A 22,154-nucleotide genomic window follows, 5' to 3' on the forward strand; every position below is an offset into this window, starting at 1 on the left:
CTGCACTGACAGCATAGAGCCTGCTTGGGATTCTTTCTCTTCCTCTCTGCCCTTCCCTTGCTCGTGCCCTCTCTCCATCTCCAAACAAATAAATGAACATAAAAAACTGTCATTTAAAAAAATAAAGATAAAAATGCTACTGGAGTGTTAAAAACTGTGGCTCAAACTGAATTTTTATTTATGATGCTGCTCTTCAGTGGAGAATAATAGGGTTCAACAGTGTAGTTCTGTTTATAGTTAAATTACGACATTGCAGATGTTATCCTTTGCATTCCTCTATAGTGATTATGTTTATTCATTGATTTAATCCTGGCATATGCCAAGCATTGTCTAGGCTTCAGAGAAAAAGCAATGAACAAAACAGAGTAGGGGAAAAAAAAAAGAATTCTAGCCCTAAAGCATTTTACTTTCTTACATAAGGAGAACAATTAACAAATTAATAAAATATACAATACGCCAGATGATAACTGTTGTTGAAAAAATATGGCAGTGAATCAGAATTTTGGCTGCTGGTGGGAAAAAGCACCATAGATCATGGACTTGAAATTGCAGTTTTCATGATAGTCTGGGAGGGCTTCACTAAGAAGGTAATAACATGTGCAAAGTAGGGAGGGAATGAACCATGTGAATGTTAGGAAGAAGCATATGATGAGCAAAGGAAAGATCAAGTGGAAAGCTCAAGATGCCTGAGTTGGGTGGAGTATTCAAGTAACAGCAACTGCTAGGTCACTGTATGCACTTTCTCCTTTTCTTCTGGGCCCTGACATAAGATACAATTCCAGAATTTTAGCAGAGCAGGAACTTATTTTTCCTTACATTATAAATATAAAAAGCAAAGTGTGAAAATGAATCTTCCTATGGAGCAGTATATAAGGGGAATGGGTAGAGGATGATGACTAGTTAGGAGGCAAAAAATGATGGTGGCTTGGACCAAGGTGGTTATGGTGAAGGTTATGGCAAGTGGCCAGATTCTGGAGACAGAGCCTACAAAATTTGCTGATACATTGGGTGTGTCCTGGGAGAGGAAGAGAGGCGTCAAGGATTTTTTTAGTGACCTTTCCCCTCCATTATGCTATCAAATTAATGTTAGAAAAATACACATAGTCAGTAGAATTGCTTTTATAATGTCTTTTATTTGCTTTATTTATTTGCTTATATTTGCTTTATAAAATTTTTATATAAAATGCTTTTATTTGCTTATAATAATTTGCTTAATTGCTTTATAATGTCTATTATTGGTTTTCAGTTATGTTACTGAACCTGTATTACTTAAGAGCTTTCAAAAAGCACAATGTAGAACTTACTATCAAGCCATGTTATACTACAGTATTAGTTATTTTCAGCACTATTGGCATTTAGAGCCAAATCATTCTTTGTTATGGGGTTGTCTGTGCATTCCAGGAAGTTTAGCATCATTCTTGGCCTTTACCCACCAGAAAACAATAGCCACTGTCCATCAAGTTGTGATAAACAAATGCTCCCTGATCACTAGAATCTTCTAACATTATAACCAATGAATAAGGTCTTATTATTAGTTATCTAAAGTAGTAGCAGACATTTATAAAAAATACATTGTACTGATGAGGAAGCGTAAGGCAAGCTAACACCCCACAGCCCACAGACCCCCATTCTTCAGGCGCTCCTGGCTGCACAAGAACAAAGGAAAGGGAAAAACCAATGGTTAACTGATGGAAATCACAGTCATTCAGGACATGATTTCCATCAGTTTACAAATATCTTAATAAATTATAAGAAAAAGGCAATCTTATCAATAGCCTAACCTCCAGAAACCCACAGATTCAATTTCCTGGACTCCTAACATCTCCCTCCCTTCCATGGTGATGTGGGGAACAAAAGCAAGATGAAAATATAAATACAATTAAATTTATTTAGAACCTGCAGCCCATTGGCAAATACTTGAGACAGGTGGAGTATAACATTTCTCCAGGAACTCCCTACCATCTTAACGTTAATGCTTTGGTAGAAGGAAAAACAACCTTAGCTTGTTGTTAGCTAGGCCTCCTATTAGTAGCTAAGGTCTTCTTCAGCATATGAAAGTTCTTTTGGAAACCTCCCTTTTGCCTTAACCTCCCCCAACTCCATAGTATGTTATCAGTCACTCCTCACAACCCCAGTGCAGCTCTTTCTGCGTAGGGATCCTGTCCCTGTGCTTTAGTAAAATCACCTTTTTGAACCAAAGACATCTTGAGAATTCTTTCTTGGCCGTTGGCTCTGGATCCCCACCATCACTCCAAAACTGCATCATTACCAGGCAATTTATGATGTGTGCCATAGGTCATAGTTCCATTTATTCACCATAGCCATACAGTGAGGAAGTTACTATTGTTCTGTCATTTTACAACCGAAGAAGTCACAGTGTAATGTATTCACTCACTTCCCCAAAGTCTCCACGTGAGTGAGTGATGGAAGTGGGATGATCTAGAAATCTAGGCCCTTCTTAACATTTCTTTACAGAAGACGCTTCAAATCTACACTTGTTCAAGAGTTTGTCTTCATGACTTTAAAATATGCTGTGGATTTAATGAAAATATCAAAGTTGTATTACCACTTAATATCAGGAAGAAAATTGCTTGGTTTAATAACTTTTTAAAACTTTCTCATTCATATATTGCAAACATAGAATTTGGAAAATATACCGTTGTCCATCAAATTGTAACGTTGTTAATATTCTTGAATGTTTTACATTTAACCAAAAACTATATAATACCAACTTTACAAACAAGTAGGTTTAATTTTTTTTCTCAGAGGAAACATTTTAAATTTTAACCTGGATTTCATTAAAATATGTTTCTTCAGCTGTGTGAAGGGCTGTGAAGAAGTGGGAGAAAGAACAGAGTGTGACAAAACTATGACAAAGGAGTTAGGAAAAACATTTCAGGAACAAAGAGAACTAATTAACTCAAGCATATGGTTCATCTCACTCTGGTAAGAGCTAAATGCCTTTTATGCACTTCAACTGTTCACAGTACTGTGGGGTGGCTACTCACATGATCATAAATAGAGAAACTATTAGAAAGCATTGAAATTCATAATGCATACTATATTTTACAAAATAGAAATCCTTTCCTTCTTAATTTGGTGATCCAATATATTGAATTTCCCACTTAGCTTGGAATTAAAAAAAAACAAAAAACAAAAAACCTAATGTAGATTACTTTTTATTTTTCTTAAAAAAAAATGCTATGACAAATATATGTCAGAGTTAGGTGGGTTTCTTTTAGTGTGTCAGAAACATCAGTGGTTAAAAATAGTTACTGCTTAATTCTATAAAGATTGATGTAAAATGTGCAGAAAATTATATCTTTACTATTTCCTGGACATTTCTCTAAGTGTAATATTTTGGATAGTTTTGAAAATTCTTGTGTGAACTACCTCTTTCTCTTCAATGTATATTTTAGAGTATAAGGAAGGCATGTAAGTTAATTGAGTTTTAAATGAGATCTACATTCCTATATAATCTCTTTTTAACACAAAATATTTCTAATCTGAAATAATTATTTCAAAGTAAAATTTGCAGAAGCAGAAACATTAAATTTTTTAATTAAAAAATTAAAATTATTTTTGTTCTTTCCCAGACTAAATATTTCATTTTCTATTGATATTTACTGGAGAATCTCCTGGGGGCATGATCAAAAACAGAATACAGGGTTCCACCTTCAGAATTTCTGATTCAGTAGGTCTCAGGTGGGGACATAAGAGTTGTGTTTCTAAAGAGTCACAGATGACACTGATGTTGCTGGTCCTGGGACTACATTTTGAGAACCTCTGTGTTTGAGAAAATTGTCCCTGAAAAACCAAACTCTGATCAGTTGCATATCCTGACAGGTGTTAGCATTAACCATCCAAGTGTAGTATATACATTTTAGCATTTAATGATACATTTAAAAATTATTCTCAAATATTATTTAATTTGTAAACTCAGTAACAAGAATGATCCTATTTCTTTTGTATTTTCCAGAGTATCAGGTATTTTGTCCCTCATAAATATGCCATTCAACTAGTAAGCAGGTATGATAGAAATATGAGAAATGTACAAAAGTGTTTTTAATACATTAGGTATTTCTTTGTACACTATTATTATTTGGATGATTTATTTTTATGACACATTTTTATATTGAAAAATAAGTAACAAGTAATTAAGAGATAATTAATTCAGGAAAGTCATCTTGGAGTAAAAACTTTAGAATCTCAAATCTAACCCTGGTGTTATCAATAGTTAGATTTATGATTTGGGACCATTTGTCCCCTCTGGTTTTCAGTGTTTTCTTCTATAAACTGAGGGTAGTGGATTAAATGAGCTCTAATCCTGGGAATAAGTTTTAAACTGGATGATAACTTTAAAAAAGCACAGACAGGGGCACCTGGGTGACTCAGGCACTTAAGTGGTCAACTCTTGACTTCAGCTCAGGTCATGATCTTATGGTTGCTAGGGCCAGTCCCATGTCTGGCTCTGCACTGACAGCACAGAGACTGCTTCGGATTTTCTGTCTTCCTCTCTCTCTGCCCCTCCCCAGCTCACGCACACACACACTCTCTGTCTCTTTCCAAATAAATGAATAAACATTTTAAAAATAATAAAAAATTTAAAAATAAAAGCACACACACATATTGTCTTCTTACAGACTAATGATACTCTCTTGTTATACTCAAACACACTGTGGTATATGTACAAGAGAGTGAAGATTCCAAGTCTTCTCTTTAAAAATTGGCCACGTGATATGCCAACCTAACAAGGTGTGGAAGAATTAAGGGGATGCCATAACTTTGAGGAACATGTATGCTTTTCTACATGCCTGAAGGAGTAGATTTGAAAAAAACACCTTTTTTTATTCCTCATGCATGGTACTATGTGCCATCTAATTATACGTAGAATTTCAGGAGGGTTTCCAATGCACTTGATAAAGATTCTTTTTTTTAAACAGTATCAAAACCCTCAACTGTAAAGATATCGGATATCATTAAAGAGTAATTTATAGTCTAAAATAAACCTATCATGTTGAGTACAAGAATCAAATGTGTTATCCTTAAATTAGATTTTAGTGTAAACCTCAATGTGTACTTTGTTCCATAGAATTAATGAACATACACCATTGCTTATTTTCCATTTGTTTTACTGATTTAATAAATAAGGATTCTAAGTTGTACTTTGAAGAGCTATTTCTTTATTCTCCTTAACAAAAGGGTTTCATTTCAGTACTTTTGATTTCCCTTAATAATGTTAGTGTGGTTGGCATTTAATAAATCTTATAAATTAGTATAATAAATGGATCGGCCCACAGTCTTTTTTTTATGAGTCTGACTTGCCTGTTGGGTATGCTGAGAGAAAAATATATTGGTATCACAATTCTTTTAGAACAGTTCAGAATAATTTTTATTTACCTTAACAGAGTAGGAATAAAGTAGGATCTGAGTCTATCTTAGAATTGTTTTTTATTGATGCTTAGAATATTTCTGTGGACCATAAATTCACTTTCATTTGATTAACAAACATCAAAAAAGCAACATACACAAAAGCAAATAAAAGCAACAAAAAGCTGAGCTTCTCTGTGTCATACTCCTATTTTGCCAAGTCAACACATTTGCTACATTTTCCAAGTAATAAAGATGAGCGACTGTGTTAATTACAAGACCAGGAGGAATGTACAAATAAGCTTTTTTTCTATTCATCTACTGCTTTGATCCCATTTGACCTGAGAACTGTTGGGATCTTTGGTTTCTCAAAGGCAATGCTGACTATTCAGAGAAGAATGAATATTCAAATGGCTTTGCAGAATGGGTTAGCCATCGGCTGTGCCCTTTATTAGTTGTGTACACTTGAGAAATTTTCTTAATTTCTCTGTGTCTCAGTTGTTTTTCCTTTGCAAAGTGTAAGTACTTTTTTTTTAAAAAAAAGGGTTTTGTAGAATAATTTTTGTATCCACTTTCAGTTTTTTTAATTTTTTCAGTTTTATTAAAGAATAATTGACCAATAAAAATGATATATACTTAGGGTGTACGATGTGATATTTTCATATAGGTACACATTGTTAAGTGATTATCACAATCAAGCTAATTACATTATTCATCACCTCACATAATTACCTTTGTTTTTGTTGTTCTGGTAATGACAACATTTAAGATCAACTCTATTAGCAAATTTCAAGTACACAATACAGGCTTATTAACTATAGTAACCCCTCTGTACATTACGTATGAGAACTTACTCATCCTGCATAACTGAAACTTTGCACATTTTGACCTACATCTCCACATTTCCCCTACCCCCAGTCTACTAAAAAAGTTGAGCTCATATAAGCAGAGAATAAGTGGTAGTTATAAGACTATACTTACATATTGTAAGTATGCTTTAAAAATACTTCTCAACCAGGGGCGCCTGGGTGGCGCAGTCGGTTAAGCGTCCGACTTCAGCCAGGTCACGATCTCGCGGTCCGGGAGTTCGAGCCCCGCGTCGGGCTCTGGGCTGATGGCTCGGAGCCTGGAGCCTGTTTCCGATTCTGTGTCTCCCTCTCTCTCTGCCCCTCCCCCGTTCATGCTCTGTCTCTCTCTGTCCCAAAAAATGAATGAACGTTGAAAAAAAAAAATACTTCTCAACCCTATATCTCCAATGAGGAAGCATCCACCACCCCAATATTGTGACACCTAGTGCCTTATGCAAAGCATTTCTATTGCTCTTATCAACTGTGCTGTAAAGATGAGCTTCGTATCCACTAGCCTCTAAAAGCAAACCAACTGGGGAACCTGGGTGTTTCAGTTGGTTAATAGGTTGACTTTTTATTTCTGCTCAGGTCAAGATCTCAGGGTTGTGAGATAGAGAGCCCCACATCAGGCTCCGGGCTGGGCTTGGAGCCTGCTTGGGAATTTCTCTCACTCCTTGTGCCTCTGTCCCTCCCCCCACCTTTGCCCCTGCTTCCACTCACTCTCTCTCTCTTTCTCTAAAAATAAAAAAAGCGGGGGGGGGGGGCGGTGCCTGGGTGATCAGTCCGTTAAGTAGCCCACTCTTGATTTCGACTCAGGTCATGGTCTCATGGTTCGTGAGTTCAAGCCCAGTGTCAGGCTCTGTGCTGACAGCACTGAGCATACTTGGGATCTCTCTCTCCTTCTCTTTCTGCCCCTCTTCTGTTTGCACACTCTTTCTGTCAAACAAACAAAAACAAACGAACAATTAAAATGAAATAAAAGCAAACCAAGCAACAAAATAACTTTAAAACTTTAAGAGTAAGGTCAGTGTTTAATTCTTCTTCATAACTCTAACAGCTCCCAGAACTTAAAAAGTGCTGACAGAAAGTATTAAATATTCACTTAATAAACAAAATAATTCTTTCTGATAAAATTAGTAATTTTTACTGATTTGTGGTAGATGCAGATTTGATATTTAGGATCTTGTAAAGCATCAATGAAGAGTCCATTGGCTTGGTCAGTGTGGTGTTACGGCTGAATCAGAAACATATGTTAAAAGGGAATGAGATTCCCAAGTGGGTAAAATAATCTTCAATTAATGTATGTAATAAAGCAGGCATGACAGAACTTGTGAACTCTCTAAAATACCATTAGAGCTCTTAGTGTAATCTCATTTTTGTACTTAGTAGCATCATTGTGTAACTTGGCCTGAAAGAATTTAATTTTAGAATGTCTAAATCACACTTATGGGGAAAATTTTAGAAGAATCTACATTGCGAACTAAGCTTTTCTTCTGTCCTCTAAATTGATATAGGGAAGCATTTATTTTTGTTTCCAGAAAGTAAAAGTGGTCAGAAGGGCAAATTATCCATAATTAATGAACTGAACAACATAAAGGTTTTACAATTTTCTTTTATTTAAAGAAAAGCTATAAAGAAGAAATACTTCTATAAATGACATGTTTAATGGACAAGACTTTAAAAAAATGTCTCATCTGCATGAAGAAGCATGATTATTTCCAATTGGGATAAAACGTAGAAATATAATTGTTCCTTCCTTGTAATGATGCCAAGTACACACTAGTTTTGAATAAATTTTTTTTTGGTTAATTAATTGAAATGATCAAGGCATTCTGACATTACTTTGTAGTCTTTGTTAGCTGATGTTCAAACTTTGATCCACCTACCGTTTTAGTAGATTAGAAGTAGAAACCAGGTTTTGACTTACAAATTAATTTCATGTCAGCATTACTACATTATTTTAATCCTGAATAAATATATTTCATTAACTAAAAGGCAGAGCCCCTTAAGGAAAATAATGATAATTGCCAATATGTATTTACATAAATACAAAGTTCCTCAATGTTATTTTATAAGTGTCAGAGCGAGATTCAATCTCAGGTCTCGGATGCTAACTTCCTAGGCCTATGCATTCTATGATACTGCTTATGCCAATAAAATTGGGTTTTTTTTGTGCCCCTACACCTCTTTTTATGTGCTCCTTTGCCTTCATTCTGCTTCCTTCCAAATAATCATCCTTGATGTACAGACAACTAGTGATATCCATCCAACTCTGCAGATGCTGGCTTCAAATGTTACTCATTCTCTGCCCCATTCTTTCACTTTCTTTTGTTCTTGGCAATGTGACAATGAGTCTAGTGGACATTCTGGTAAGCTGGCCACTATTACAGGGCTAATAATCCATGTCCAAATTGATTCAGATCAATAAACCATGCTTATATTAAGATAATTAGTAGCAGTGTGGTAGGCTTTTTTGACCACCATTGGCTTTACACACACACACACACACACACACACACACACACACACACATACATGTATGAAGGTATTCCTTTTCAGAACTCATGAGTAAATGAATTCCCTTTGAATTGTTAGAATTTCCTCATTCTCACTCTTAGTCATAATTATCTTTACTTTGTCATCCTCATCTTGCATTCTTCAACCGGCCAAACTACTTTATAGGAAATGTGTCATAAACTAAAATATACTTCTATTTAGCAAAAGTGGAAAAACAGACTATTAACTATTGAGAACAGATGAAAATGTACATATTAGGGTTACTTACAGCATCATTGCCAACATTGGAACAAAATCTGAAATTCTGATTTCTGCTATATCTGGGTGGTGCTAATTTGACCATGTTTTTAAAAATTAGCCATGGTAATAATGTTTGAACATTGAAGGACAACTGGGTTATGTTTTCAAAATATATCTTTCAAACTTTTTTTATCATCTAAAACATAAAGCAAAATAAACAAAGCTCAAATAACAACAACGACCAAAAAAAGCCCTATGCCTTGATTAATGATTTTTGAAATTATGTTTTAGTTATATAATAATTCAATGTAAAATAACTCGCACGTTTTTAACATCAGAACAATCCTTTCCCTATGGAGTTCATTTATACCTGAGATTCATGTGGTAGTCCTTGGCATTCCACAAAGAAATTAATGCCAGCAGATATTAGTTTGTCTAGACTTCTATTCCAAAAGGCAAACTATTTCCCCAGTTTTAGGACACATAAATGGCTAAGAGGATGATACCATGTATAAAGGAATGGGTTCCAGACATAAAATACCTATAGCTATAAAGGGAGAAACAGATGGTGTACATCAGAATTCTCCCAATAATAAGGAATGTACTATTATATGTGGATCCCTAAAACCTGGTCTTAAAATCCTTAACAAGCTGAACACACTTGCTCATGGCTCCTCGATCATTAGACTGTAAAACAATGAAGCCTCCTTGATAAGGTAAAAGTGAGTTATTAAGCTACGTCGGTACCTTCTGACAAAATCCTGAGTTGAGTTTTAAGTTAGATGTGTAAATGAAAGTTGATAAAAATATAATAAAGAGCTCCAAACTAGAAATAGTCCTCAGCATTTCTTTCTTGCCTCCAGGACTCTTTGGCTTCCCCTCCTGCTTTCCCTTATTGCTTCTGTCGCTCCTCCATCTGCTCCATCTGTTAAGGTCCACTTAACAGTGTCGTGTTTGTTGGTTTAAGAAAAACCATGCCAAACAAAAGGCTTCCAATAAGTGATTTTCTGCTAAAATGCAAGGTAATTTGTAGAGCCATCAAAGTCCAAATGTTTTTTTAACTCTTGTATCTGTGTGTGTACATATGTTCTTGGGCAATATATCCTGCAAGAAAAAATTATGTGGTATGTCAAGGAGTCAATGGTGCCTTTTATAGAATTGTTAAGAAAACATTTAAAAAAAGAGATTGGAAGACAGGTTAACTACTTAATAACTAACTTATTTTTTAGGTCCACTTTAATCATGCTCTCTTTGCTCACAATTAGTGTCACAGAAGTAAATAAGCTACCGTGAGAACACTTTGATCTCAATTACTGTTTGGGTAGAAAAATAAGTTGTTCTTTACACCACCTGAACTGATTTTCTGAATTACTATGTGAGGAGTATTTTTTTTTTCAAGCAATGTAATTGCCTTGTTTTCCATTTAGGGAGGAATACAGAAGAATGTATTCCTAAAAATGAAGATATACATATTATTACCAGGAGTAGAAACTTTGTATAATGGAGATAATATTGACCTAGGAATCAGAACTTCTGAGCTCTAATCCTTACTCTGTAACTACCAAAGTTACTTTCCTTTTGGCAAATGTCAGTTCTCTGGGTCTCACTTTCCTAAACTGTAAAAAAGAGCTTTGAACTTAGTCTTCAAATTACTGTCAAATTCTAAAGTTATTTTTATCTATCTTAATTCAGTTAAATGCGTTTCCTCAAGTATGCTTCCATTACCTCTTAGGAGTTTTTGTTTTTGTTTTTCCTTGAAATTCTCAGAGATTACAGACTTTAACTTAGGGACAAAGGATGATAAACTTGTTTTAGGTAAATGTAGAATAGAATTCAGAAACTCCATTACAAATCATCAACTCTAATATCATTAAATTTTCAGCCTCCTTGCTCATTATAAATTTAAATGTCTTGAAAATCCATGTATTAATTAAGTGAAGTGAGAGATAATTTACTAAATGTACAAGCAATGAGCAGATTCCTGTGTCAGCCCCATATGCAATTTGATAGTAGGTTCAAGGAATTTTAGAGCAGACAGGAATTTTATTACTCTTTATTTTCACAAATATTTAAAAGGAAGTAGAGACAGTGAATGACTTCTGCGTGTTCTTTTACAACACTATTGGGGTAAAGTTTACATATAATAAACTAATTTATAGAGTATAATTTTGTGTTTTCACATAGGTATACACCAGTGAATGCGTCACTAAATCAGCATATTTGTGATATTCTTCACTCCCAAAAGCTTCTCTGCCTTTCTGTAATCCCTCCCTACCCTCCTTCTTCATCCCCTGGCAACCATTGACCTGCTTTCTGCTTCCATATATTAGTTTGCATTTTCTATAATTCTTTACAAATAAAATGATACACTATGCAATGCCCTCTACCCCTTTTTTTTTGGTCTGGCTTCATTCATTCAGCATATTTAAAAAAAATTCTTTTAATGTTTTTCTTTATTTTTCAAAAAGAGCAAGAGAGAGTGCAAACGGGGGAGGGACAGAGAGAGAGGGAGACACAGAATCTGAAGCAGGCTCCAGGCTCTGAGCTGTCAGCACAGAGCCCTATGTGGGGCTCCAACTCACCAACTGCAAAATCATGACCTGAGCTGAAGTGGGACACTCAACCGACTGAGCCACTTAGGTGCCCCACAGCGTATTTTTTTTTTTTAAAGATGCATCCATGTTACTACTATTGGGAGATAATCCTCCATGGGTCTCCCATGTTTTCTACGTGTCTTGTGAGCAGAGTCACCAACTGCTTTTGTTCTGGATTATCTTTGCAGGGATATTTGAATAGAGGAGAGACTTGGAAGATAGCGAGTCTCCCTCCAGAGCAAAGGGCAGGTTTGTGTATTGTCCAGTATGATAAAGATATTGCCTTCCTACAGGGTAAGGTTAAGCAGGCTTATTGCCTAGTATAAAATACTTGAGTCCCTGAGCTTGAGGTCATTGTTCTGTAACATACTGTATTGCATCCGCCATCTTCACAGTGTCCTGCTTGAATCGGCGCTAAGGGAACCGTGCTACTCTGCTATTGCTAATGTTGTGCATAAGATAGTCCTTTGTCTCTGGCCCGGGAGACTCTAGCTTGTTAGCTGGCAAATGCAGTAAAATATCAGATCCTTTAGAGTTCTTTCCAGTTAGTTCATTATTTTTTATTAGTGACTTAATGCATTTTATGGCTATACCTCAATTTGTTAACCCATTTATCAGTTAATGGATATTTGGGCTCTTTCTAGTTTTTGGCAATTACAAGGAAAAAAGCTGTTATGAACATTTATGTACAAGTATTTATGTAAACTATACTTTCTCTTTAGTACATACATAGTAGTAGAATGGCTGGCACACATAGAGGTATATGGTTAACTTTTAAAGAAACTGCCACATGGTTTTACAAATTGGTTGTATCAACCAACATTTCTACCAACATACCTTGATAATAAACTTTATTCGTTACAATATCTTGTAGAATTTATTTCCATACTTTTTTTTGTCTTTTGATAGATGCAAGTCCCAAAGGTAGTTATGTTTTCAAGGTGGTATGTTTCATAGGCTGGGCTCCTCTGCTGGGTAGGCTGTGGACGGCTCCACGGTTTGGTGGTACAGCGGACTGTGTTCCAAGGCTGCCCAGGGTCGCTGTTCAGGCTTCCAGGCTATGTGGGACCAGAGACCGTTCTCAACAGTTGGGCAAGACGGCGGGCCTGGCTTTGCTCTGCAACTGCCCCGGTTCTCTGGCCAGACTTCCGGGATGGGTAGAATTAGAGGATCCAAATCTGCTTCCCTGCCAAGGAGCAGCAGTAAAACGAGTTGCTACGGCCCTGACTAGAGACCCGAATTAGGCAGAACTCTGCCAACCAAGCTCCCTGGCGAAAAGGGATGACCAGCAGAGACACCTGCTGGGATCTCTGCCCAGGCACAGCTGTAAGTAGGCTCTGGGTTCTGGCCGCTGTAAGCCCCACCCCCACCATCGTCAGCTCCCGCCCATTCCCTCAGTGATTCCGTCCCAGGCGAGACCCAGTGGGCCCCTGGGAAGCGTCCTGCAACGCTGGGGAAACAGGATGTCCACCTCTGGTTCTCTTTAACCCCTTGTGACGAGGTAGGTCCAGAGCAGCCTTGAGGCAGAGCTGCGCCCCGGTTTGGGGGAGGGACGACGAGGCCAGAGTGGAGTCACTTCTCTTACCCTTATAATATGGTCTGTCTTGGTGTCTGCTGTGCCGGGGGGTGCTTCAGTCTTACCCCTGGGTTCTGGGATTTTTCTCAGTGGTGTCTTGTCTGTGGATGGATGCTGATCGATCTTGTGACTGGGAGTGAAATCAGGATGATGTTACCTCCTCAGAGGATGGGGACTGGCCCAGCTGGAACACTGGTGGTAAGCTCCTAACAGCCCAGAGAGCTAGGTTGGTGGTGGTGGACCTTTGTAGGCTGAAAAGAAGCAAACTATTGATACACACAACTTAGGCGAATTTCAAAACCTTTGTTAAGTGAAGGTGGTAAAACATTATATTCTGTATGGTCCCATTTATATGAAATTCTGGAAAAGGCAATGTTTATGATAGAGAGCAGATCAGTACTGCTTGGGTCTGGGAATTGAGGAAGGGAATTCATTTCAAAGAGGCCCGAGGCAACTTTCTGAGGTAATGTAAATGTTTTGTAATGTATCGTGATCATGCTTACAAAACTGCACACAGTTACCTAAACTTAGTAATCTGTACACTTAAAATGTGGGATGAGTTTTATTATATGTAATATACACTTTAGTAAATTTGCAGTGAGAGACAGAGAGACAGAGAGACAGAGAGAGAGAGAGAGGGAGACGATTGGGAAGATTAAGGCTTGAACTGGATTGGACCATGAGGTATATCCAACTCTTGATAATTAAGTCCTTATAAAGTACTGAAAAGTCTATCTGACAGACAAAAAGGAATTTATAGGGGCACCTGGGTGGCTCAATCCGTTGAGCATAGTATTTTAGCTCAGGTCGTGATCTCAGGGTTTGTGAGTTCATGAGTTCAAGCAGCACTGGGCTCCCTGCTGTCAGCATGAGAGCCCACTTTGAATCCTCGTTCCGCCTCTCTCTGCCCCTCCTGGGCTCACGCTGTCTCTCTCTCTCTCTCTCAAAAAATGAAAGCATAAAAAAATGAATTTATAGTAAGCTACTTGTAAGGCTAGCCAAGGCAGACAAAAAAGATGCACTTCTCCACCCATTTGGTTTGACCAGAGAAAAACAGCCAAAAAGAACAATAAAGCTTCTGCTGAACAAAGTCCTCTGATTAGCAGGATCCACTTGGCATCTAGAAAATTTAGCTGCTTGAGAATCTCCTAATGTAACGCCCAAAGTTCGAGAGACCCCAAAAACAAACCACCAGAGTCCAGAGCCAAAGCCAAGCGGCAAGGGTCGTTTATTGCAGGTTCGAACCCGGTCCTCCGCGCACTCGTTGCCGGTGACGCTAAGAGGCCCCGAGTGAGGTTTTTACAGCCCTTTTATAGACAGGTACAGACAAGTTATGGGGAAAGCAGGGATTTTTCACAGTTACAGAGCTGCAATTGGTTGATATTTAAATTTGAACACTTAGCAGAATTGGATTGGTTCTCACCTTTAGATCATACCACAACTAGGGGTACGGGTATCTTAATGATTGGTCAGGAATATGCGGGCACGCCAAGCAATTGTACAGAAGCGGAACAAGCTGGTTAGGCTGGTTAGGTTTCAGTTTCCTGTAACTTAAGCTTTGTACAGAAGCGGAACAAGCTGGTTAAGTTTCAGTTTGCCTAGGCCTCTCATTCCCCCCCTTTCTCAAGTACCTGAGGAACCAATCTTGGGTCCTACAGTATTAACTAATCAAGCTCGCTTTCCATGTCTAGGGGCTGATACTGTGGCCTAAGGACCATAATCTGAATGGTGTTTAGTCTGTCTCTGATAAAGTCCATTATTTTGTTGATCATAATAGGGCCAAGGGTAAAAAGGAGGAGGAGGCATAGTAGGGGGCCCAAAAGGGGAAGAAGGTAGGGGAGAAACCCGTGGAGTCCTGACCACAGTGGGTTTTCGGCTAGTTCTTTTCGTCGGCGTGCGAGGTCCTCTTGGAGCTGTTTGATTTTGGTCCGAACTATTCCTGATTTATTGGCATAAAAGCAACATTTTTCTTGTAGGGCTAAGCAGATGCCACCTTGTTCTGCGGTTAGCAGATCCAACCCTCTTCTATTCTGTAACACCACTTCTGCTAGGGAATCTAGCTGATCTTGCAGATCCTGGATTGTCCCTGACAAGGCTTCGACATCGTCAATTAGTTGACGAGAGAGTCGCAGATAGGAGTGTATGGAGACTCCTAATCCTGCTGTCCTCGTAGTTAATGCACCTGTAATTCCTAGGCCTACCAGGAGGGGGATAACAGCCACAGCTCGTTTGGATCTGCCAGCTACAAAGTCCAGACTAGGGATGGGCATGGGGGTTTTTCCTGCGACTAAGTCGATATCTGGTAGCAGAGTGGCCAGGATGCATACTCCAGTCCAATTGTGGGGAAGATAGGTGTAGGCTAGGTTATTTCCGCAGACGAAAACGGTGGTGTTGGTACTACATAAGGAGGAGTTGATAGTGATGTACTGGTGGCATTGGGCAAGAGATATGATCCCTACATCTATGCTGTTATTCTGGGAGGTAAGGTTATTTATAAAGCAAGAGGCATTGAACGGGCTAATGAATTGAACGGGGAAGGGGTCAGGTAGGGAAGAGGGAAAGCAGTCATTGGTTATGCGGATATCAACTTCAGTGGGGATGGCGATGGGTCGGGGAGTTTGCTGGGGTAGGCAAAGCCAACAATCTTGGGCTAGAGTCGGGTTAGAGATGTTTAAGAGTGAGAAAGTGGTTTCTAGGATAGACATTGTCTGAGGGTCTAACTCGTAAGGGCTGTGCCTAGGGAGAACTAGGGGGTGGTAATTAAGCTGTGGATACATATGTTCTGCGAGGTCCTTAAGCCTCGTTTGCATTTCAATCTGTCTAACAGCGTCTTGGGGTCCTCCACCGTCAGACACATGTATGGGGGCTCGGGGGTTCCAGCAGATGGCGGCTCCAATTGAGCCAGAGCAGCCAGCTTGAAGTTGCATATTGTTATCACTGGCTATTGCTGCCCTGTTACTTTGTAGGATGGCCGTAAAGTAGGTGGTGGAGTTATCTGGCCCTATACATTGTTGATAGGAGTCATAACAAGAGCTGTGCATCGACTCTTGGAAAGTGGAGCAAGGGCATTTTGTCATAGGGGGCAGGGGTTTGGGTTTGTTAACACATAACCACCGCTGTTGTTGGAGTCCGGTGGTGTCATAGGTCTGGGTTAAGTAAGCGGTTGTGGTCCCACAGTCTTGGGTTTGAGTGTAGCTTCGCTGTAGACCCCCTCTTCCTACAGAGCCGGCTACTATTCTTTTACTATGTGGCAGGGCGATGGTGCTAACTACGCCACCTCTGCAATCACAGGGCCTTCCATACAGAGCTTGTAACAATCTCTGTTTGTCAACGGGGGCATTTAGTCCTCCCTCCAGGAGTTTGAGGTTGAGGGCTAGTAGGACAAGGGTCGCTATCTGGAACATGTCTGGGGGAGGCACGGCGCAAGGTTAGTTTGAGGGGGTTTTTCTTACTCCGGTCTACAGTCCAAGTAGTATTTCTATCAACGTGTCCCACGAGGTCAGACAGCGGGTCGACAGGCTTAATGTGGGTGTGGTGAATCCAGGTAGGGAGGTTATCTACCTTGATGGCGGTGGGAGTTGTCAGGATGATTTGGTAAGGTTCAAGGTTCTCCTGCCAGTGTCGCTTGACGAGGATCCAGTCTCCTGGACGATACTGATGGGGAGTGCGTGGGGGCCCCGTCTCATACAGTTCTCTTAGTTTAGGCCACACGGCCTCATGAACTCTCTGTAGAGCCCTGAGAGAAGACAAGAGGCTGTTATCTTGGTCTAATTGAATGAGGTTTGACTTAAGATTAGGTATGATAGGTGGGGGTTTGCCAAACATGATTTCATAGGGTGTAAGGCCCAACTTGTATGGGGAGTTGCGAGCCCTGTACAGAGCATAGGGGAGTAATTCTACCCAATTAGCACCAGTCTCCATAGTCAATTTAGTAAGGGTCTCTTTTAATGTTCTATTCATTCTTTCTACTTGTCCTGAGCTTTGGGGCCAGTAGGCACAATGTAATTTCCAATCTGCCCCACGTACAGAAGCCAATCCCTGACTTACCTTAGAGATGAATGCAGGCCCATTGTCTGACCCTATCATTACTGGAAAACCATACCTGGGCAGGATTTCTTCTAGGATCTTTTTGGCTACAATCTGCGCCGTTTCCTTCTTGGTTGGAAAGGCTTCGGTCCATCCTGAAAAGGTGTCTACGAACACTAGTAAGTATTTATAGCCGTATTTGCCAGGCTTTACCTCGGTGAAGTCCACTTCCCAGTGGGCTCCCTGTAGGGTTCCTCTTTTACGGTGGCCTTGGACTGTGACATGTGGGTGCGCATTCTGGAGTCGACATGCAGAACAGGCTGTCACAACTCTTTCTGTCTGGTCAGAGATGTTTCTTAACACTAGTTTGGATTGTCTGATGAGATCTTGAAGCCTTCGGGGCCCCAAGTGGGTAGAGTGGTGTATTTTTGTCAGGATTGCGTGGCCCAATTTTTCGGGAAGGATAAGGCGGTCTCTGGAGTCCCGCCACCATCCATCTGTAACTCGGGTCATTGGGAGCCTGCGTATCCAGATAAGATCATCTTCTGAGTATTTAGGCTGTGGGGGTAAATCTCGGGGCCCTGGGTCTGGTAGCTGCGCAGGTAATACTGGGATGGGTTTTTGTGCTACCTGGCGTGCAGTTTGGTCAGCTAGGTTATTTCCTGGAGAGATTGGATCAGTTATTTTTTGGTGACCTGGGCAATGTACTATGGCCAGTTTCTTAGGGGCCCAAATAGCGACCAATAGGGCCAGAATTTCCTCTCTGTTTTTGATATCTTTGCCTTCAGCAGTGAGTAGTCCCCTCTCATGGTATATTGCCCCATTTATATGGGCTGTGGCAAAGGCATACCGGCTGTCTGTATATACAGTCACTTTGTGGTCCTGCCCCATTTTTAATGCTTTTTCAAGGCAATCAGTTCTGCCCTTTGGGCAGAAGTCCCTGGGGGCAGAGCCTCTGCCCATATTACTTCAGTCTCAGATGTCACTGCTGCCCCTGCATACCTCTGTCCTTGATGGACGAAGCTGCTTCCATCAGTGAACCAGGTGACCTCAGCATCCGGTAAAGGCCGTTCCTGTAGATCTTCCCTTATTCCATGGATCTGAGCTAGGATGTCGGCGCAGTCATGGAGCGGGGAGTCCAGGTCAGGGTCAGGTAGCAGCGAGGCCGGGTTTAGAGTTCGGGGAGGGGTGTATGTGATCCGCAAGGGATCTAACAGGAGTCCCTGATAGTGGACCATCCGGGCATTGCTCATCCACCTATCGGGGGGCTGCTTGAGCACTCCTTCAATGGCGTGGGGTGTGGTGACATGTAACTCTTGGCCTAGGGACAGCTTATCGGCGTCTTTAACCATTAGGGCTGTAGCCGCTATTATCCAGAGACAAGGGGGCCATCCTGCGGCTACAGGGTCCAGTTTTTTTGAGAGGTAGGCCACTGGTCTGGGCCATGGACCCAGATGCTGGGTTAGCACTGCCTTGGCTATGCCTTTATGTTCGTCCACATATAAGTGGAAAGGCTTAGAGATATCGGGCATTCCTAGAGCTGGGGCCGATAGGAGGGCTCTCTTTATCTGTTGAAATGCCTGCTCAGCTTCCTCAGACCATTCAAATGATGGTTGGTTTTTAGAGACTGCATAAAGGGGTTTGGCCATTTCAGCAAAACCCGGGATCCATAACCGGCAGAATCCCACAGACCCCAGGAATTCTCTCACCTGTCGAGGCGTGGTGGGTCGCGGAATGCGGAGGACAGTCTCTTTCCGGGCATCAGTAAGCCATCTTTGTCCTTTTTTTAGCAGGTACCCCAGATATATTACCTCAGGTTTGCAGATTTGGGCCTTCTTAGCGGATGCGCGGTACCCTAGGTTCCCCAGCGTCTGTAGGAGGTTTTTCGTCCCCACAAGACAGGCTTCTCGGGTCTCAGCTGCAATAAGGAGGTCATCTACATATTGTAGGAGAGACACATTTGGGTTTAATTTCTGGTACTTACTTAAATCTTCGTGGAGGGCTTCATCAAATAGGGTGGGGGAATTTTTAAATCCTTGTGGAAGTCGGGTCCAGGTGAGTTGTCCATTTATGCCTCTTTCCGGGTCCGCCCATTCGAATGCAAAGATGTCTTGGCTCTTGGGGGCCAAAGGCAGGCTGAAAAAGGCATCTTTTAAATCAAGGACAGTGTACCATTGTTTGTCTGGGCTGAGGGTACTGAGAAGAGTATAAGGGTTGGGCACGGTAGGGTGAATGTCCATAACCCGTTTGTTGACCTCTCTTAGGTCTTGCACTGGCCGGTAATCTCCGCTGTTAGGTTTGCGCACAGGCAACAAAGGGGTATTCCACGCCGAATGGCATGGTCTAAGGATTCCGACATCAAGGAGACGGCGGATGTGTGGGGTGATGCCCAGCCTGGCCTTTGCTGACATGGGGTATTGCTTGACCCTCACGGGGTCGGCCCCTGGCTTGACTTCTATGAATAGAGCCGGGCGATGTTTTGCTAGCCCCATTCCCCCGGTTTCTGCCCAGGCTTCAGGACACCAGTGGAGCCAGTAGCCAATATCCTGTTCTGGGAGGGGTGGAGTTTGGTGAAGCCGATATTCATTTTCCAGTTGTATGGTGAGGACCTAGATAGGTTGGTCCTGGGAGTCAGTTACTTTAGGCCCTCCGGGCTGAAAGTGAATTTGAGCTCCCATTTTCTTGAGGAGATCTCTTCCCAGCAAGGGGCAGGGACTATCCGGAATAACCAAAAAGGAATGGGTTACCCTTCCTGTCCCTAGATCCACGGTTCGTTGGGTGGTCCAAGGATATTTTTTAGTTCCTGTAGCTCCCTGGACCCAGGAGGACTTATCAGAGATTTTTCCATGAGGGCTAGTGAGTACTGAATGCTGTGCTCCTGTGTCCACAAGGAATTGCACAGGAGTCCCCTCCACTTGTAGGATTACCCTGGGCTCAGGGAGGGGGTCTGAACCCCGTCTTCCCTATTCTGAGTCCTGGGTAAATAGGATGGGGGCCACTTTGGTTTGCCACGGCTCTCATCCCGAGTGCAGTTGTTTCTTTTTGGGACAGTCACGAATCCAATGTCCTTTTTCTTTACAGTAGGCGCATTGGTCTTTGTCTAGGGGGCGCCTGGGGGGGCGAGTTTTCTGTTCTCCTGTGGGCCCTTGATCTTTCTGAACTATGGCGGCTAAGACTTTAGTCATTTCCCTGGTGGCTTTGAGCTGTTTATCCTCTGGAGCGTCCCGATTATTATATACCCGCTGAGCAATGCGGAGTAGGTCCGGGATCTGTTTTCCTTCTAGATCCTCTAATTTTTGGAGTTTCTTTTTGATGTCAGAGGCAGCCTGGTTTACAAAAGACATCACAACTGCAGCCTGATTTTCGGGGGCCTCGGGGTCCATGGGGGTGTACTGCCTAAAGGCTTCCATTAATCTTTCTAAAAAGGTGGCAGGGCTCTTTTTTACCTTGTATTACCGAGTATACCTTGGCCAAATTAGTGGGCTTGCGTGCTGCAGCCCGGAGACCCGCCATTAGAGTCTGGTGATAAATGAGCAGTCGTCCCCTACCTTCTGCTGCATTGTAGTCCCAATCAGGCCGAGTCAGGGGAAATGCATTAATGAGGTCAGGGTTAACAGTGGGTCGGCCATCTTCCCCGGGAACCAGCTTCCGTGCTTCAAGTTGAATCCTCTCCCTTTCTACCGTGGTGAACAGGATTCGCAAAAGCTGTTGGCAGTCATCCCAGGTAGGCTGGTGGGTGAACATTATGCTCTCTAGGAGGGCTATGAGATCTTTAGGGTTATCAGAAAACCGAGCATTTTGGGTTTTCCAATTATAAAGGTCGCTGGTAGAGAAGGGCCAATACTGGAGTTGGGGGTTGCCCGTTTCATCAGGGGGGTCCTATTTCCCACAGGGGTAGGGCCACAGTGGAGTCGGGGAGGCGAGAGCTTGGCTCACGCTGGGTGCGCCCACGAGTTCGGCCGGCTGGCCCTTCGCAGTTGGTTTAATTTTCAATAGGGCTCGGCGTGGCTGCTGCCCCTTGCCTCCCTGGTCCCGGCGCAGCGGCCGCTTCCCGTCCTCCTGGTTCCCCTTGGGGGGCAACCAGCGGGGCGACTGGTGGGGCGGCTCCTGCGGGTAGGGCCTGGGGTGCGAGGGGAGGGGGATGATAGGGTGGGGGGTCTAGGGATAGTAGGTCCTGACTGTCGGGCAATATGGGACATAGGGGCGCCGAGGGGGTCCGCGGCTTGGTTGGGTCCATGGAGTGGGCCGCGAGAATCTTACAGGACCCTGAGGAGAAGAAGGGGGACATCCAGGGTGGAGGGTTTTCAACAAGATCCTGCCAGACGAGGATATAGGGAACCTGGTCTGGGTGGCCTTCCTTTCCTGGCAGGAGGGTTCTGGCCTTGACCTTAGCAATTATAGGCAAACAAAAAGTGCCCTCGGTAGGCCAGCCCACCCCGAAAGTGGGCCACTCAGACAGGCAGAAAGTGATAAGTCTTGGCCGGCAGATGTCCAGGCTTAGGTTATGGCCTCTAGTCTGGACATCCCTGAAATTAGCCAGAAGAAGGGAGAGAGGTGTACTCTGGTTCTGTCCCATAGTCTGTATAGGAAGAAATAGATGGGTTAAGTTAGTTTATGTTCCAGGAGTGAGCCGGATATACCTGCAGAGGAGAGGAGACACGTTAAATTGCAAGCGCGGTGGCAAACAGAAAGTGCCCTGGTGAAGAGACCAGATACGGAACGGGTGTCTGTAACCCGAACAAAAAGTTCCGATGGGCCAAAATGGTGCCCCAGACGGGTTCCAGAGGACGTCTCCTACTGGTCCCGACTGACTGCCCTATAGCGCGTCCGCCAGGGCTGTGTCAGTCACTGATACAGATCCCGCGCGGGAGAGCCAGAAATGAACAGACAAACAGAAACGGACAGAGCCAGCTCACTTACCGATCGGTCTCAGGAATGACCCGTTGACTTGGGGGTCTGGTGGGTTTGGGGGTATCCCGGACG

At 42.0% G+C, this 22,154-nt stretch overlaps 1 protein-coding gene across 1 annotated transcript; it reads right to left on the reverse strand.

Annotated features, from left to right (window-relative positions):
- Positions 1-12,963: 12,963 nt before the first annotated feature.
- On the reverse strand, positions 12,964-21,747 carry LOC124523408 (uncharacterized). The gene is given in 7 exon segments (XM_047095228.1): positions 12,964-13,149; positions 13,303-13,396; positions 15,006-16,551; positions 16,598-18,076; positions 18,079-20,606; positions 20,608-21,050; positions 21,217-21,747. Coding segments are annotated over 7 exon segments (6,807 nt in total).
- Positions 21,748-22,154: the final 407 nt, after the last annotated feature.

The sequence above is a fragment of the Lynx rufus genome, unplaced genomic scaffold, assembly GCF_022079265.1.
Source record: "Lynx rufus isolate CCGP_SWC_20201006 ecotype Redwood Valley unplaced genomic scaffold, mLynRuf1.p SCAF_4, whole genome shotgun sequence".
In the NCBI taxonomy this organism is placed as follows: Eukaryota; Metazoa; Chordata; class Mammalia; order Carnivora; family Felidae; genus Lynx; species Lynx rufus.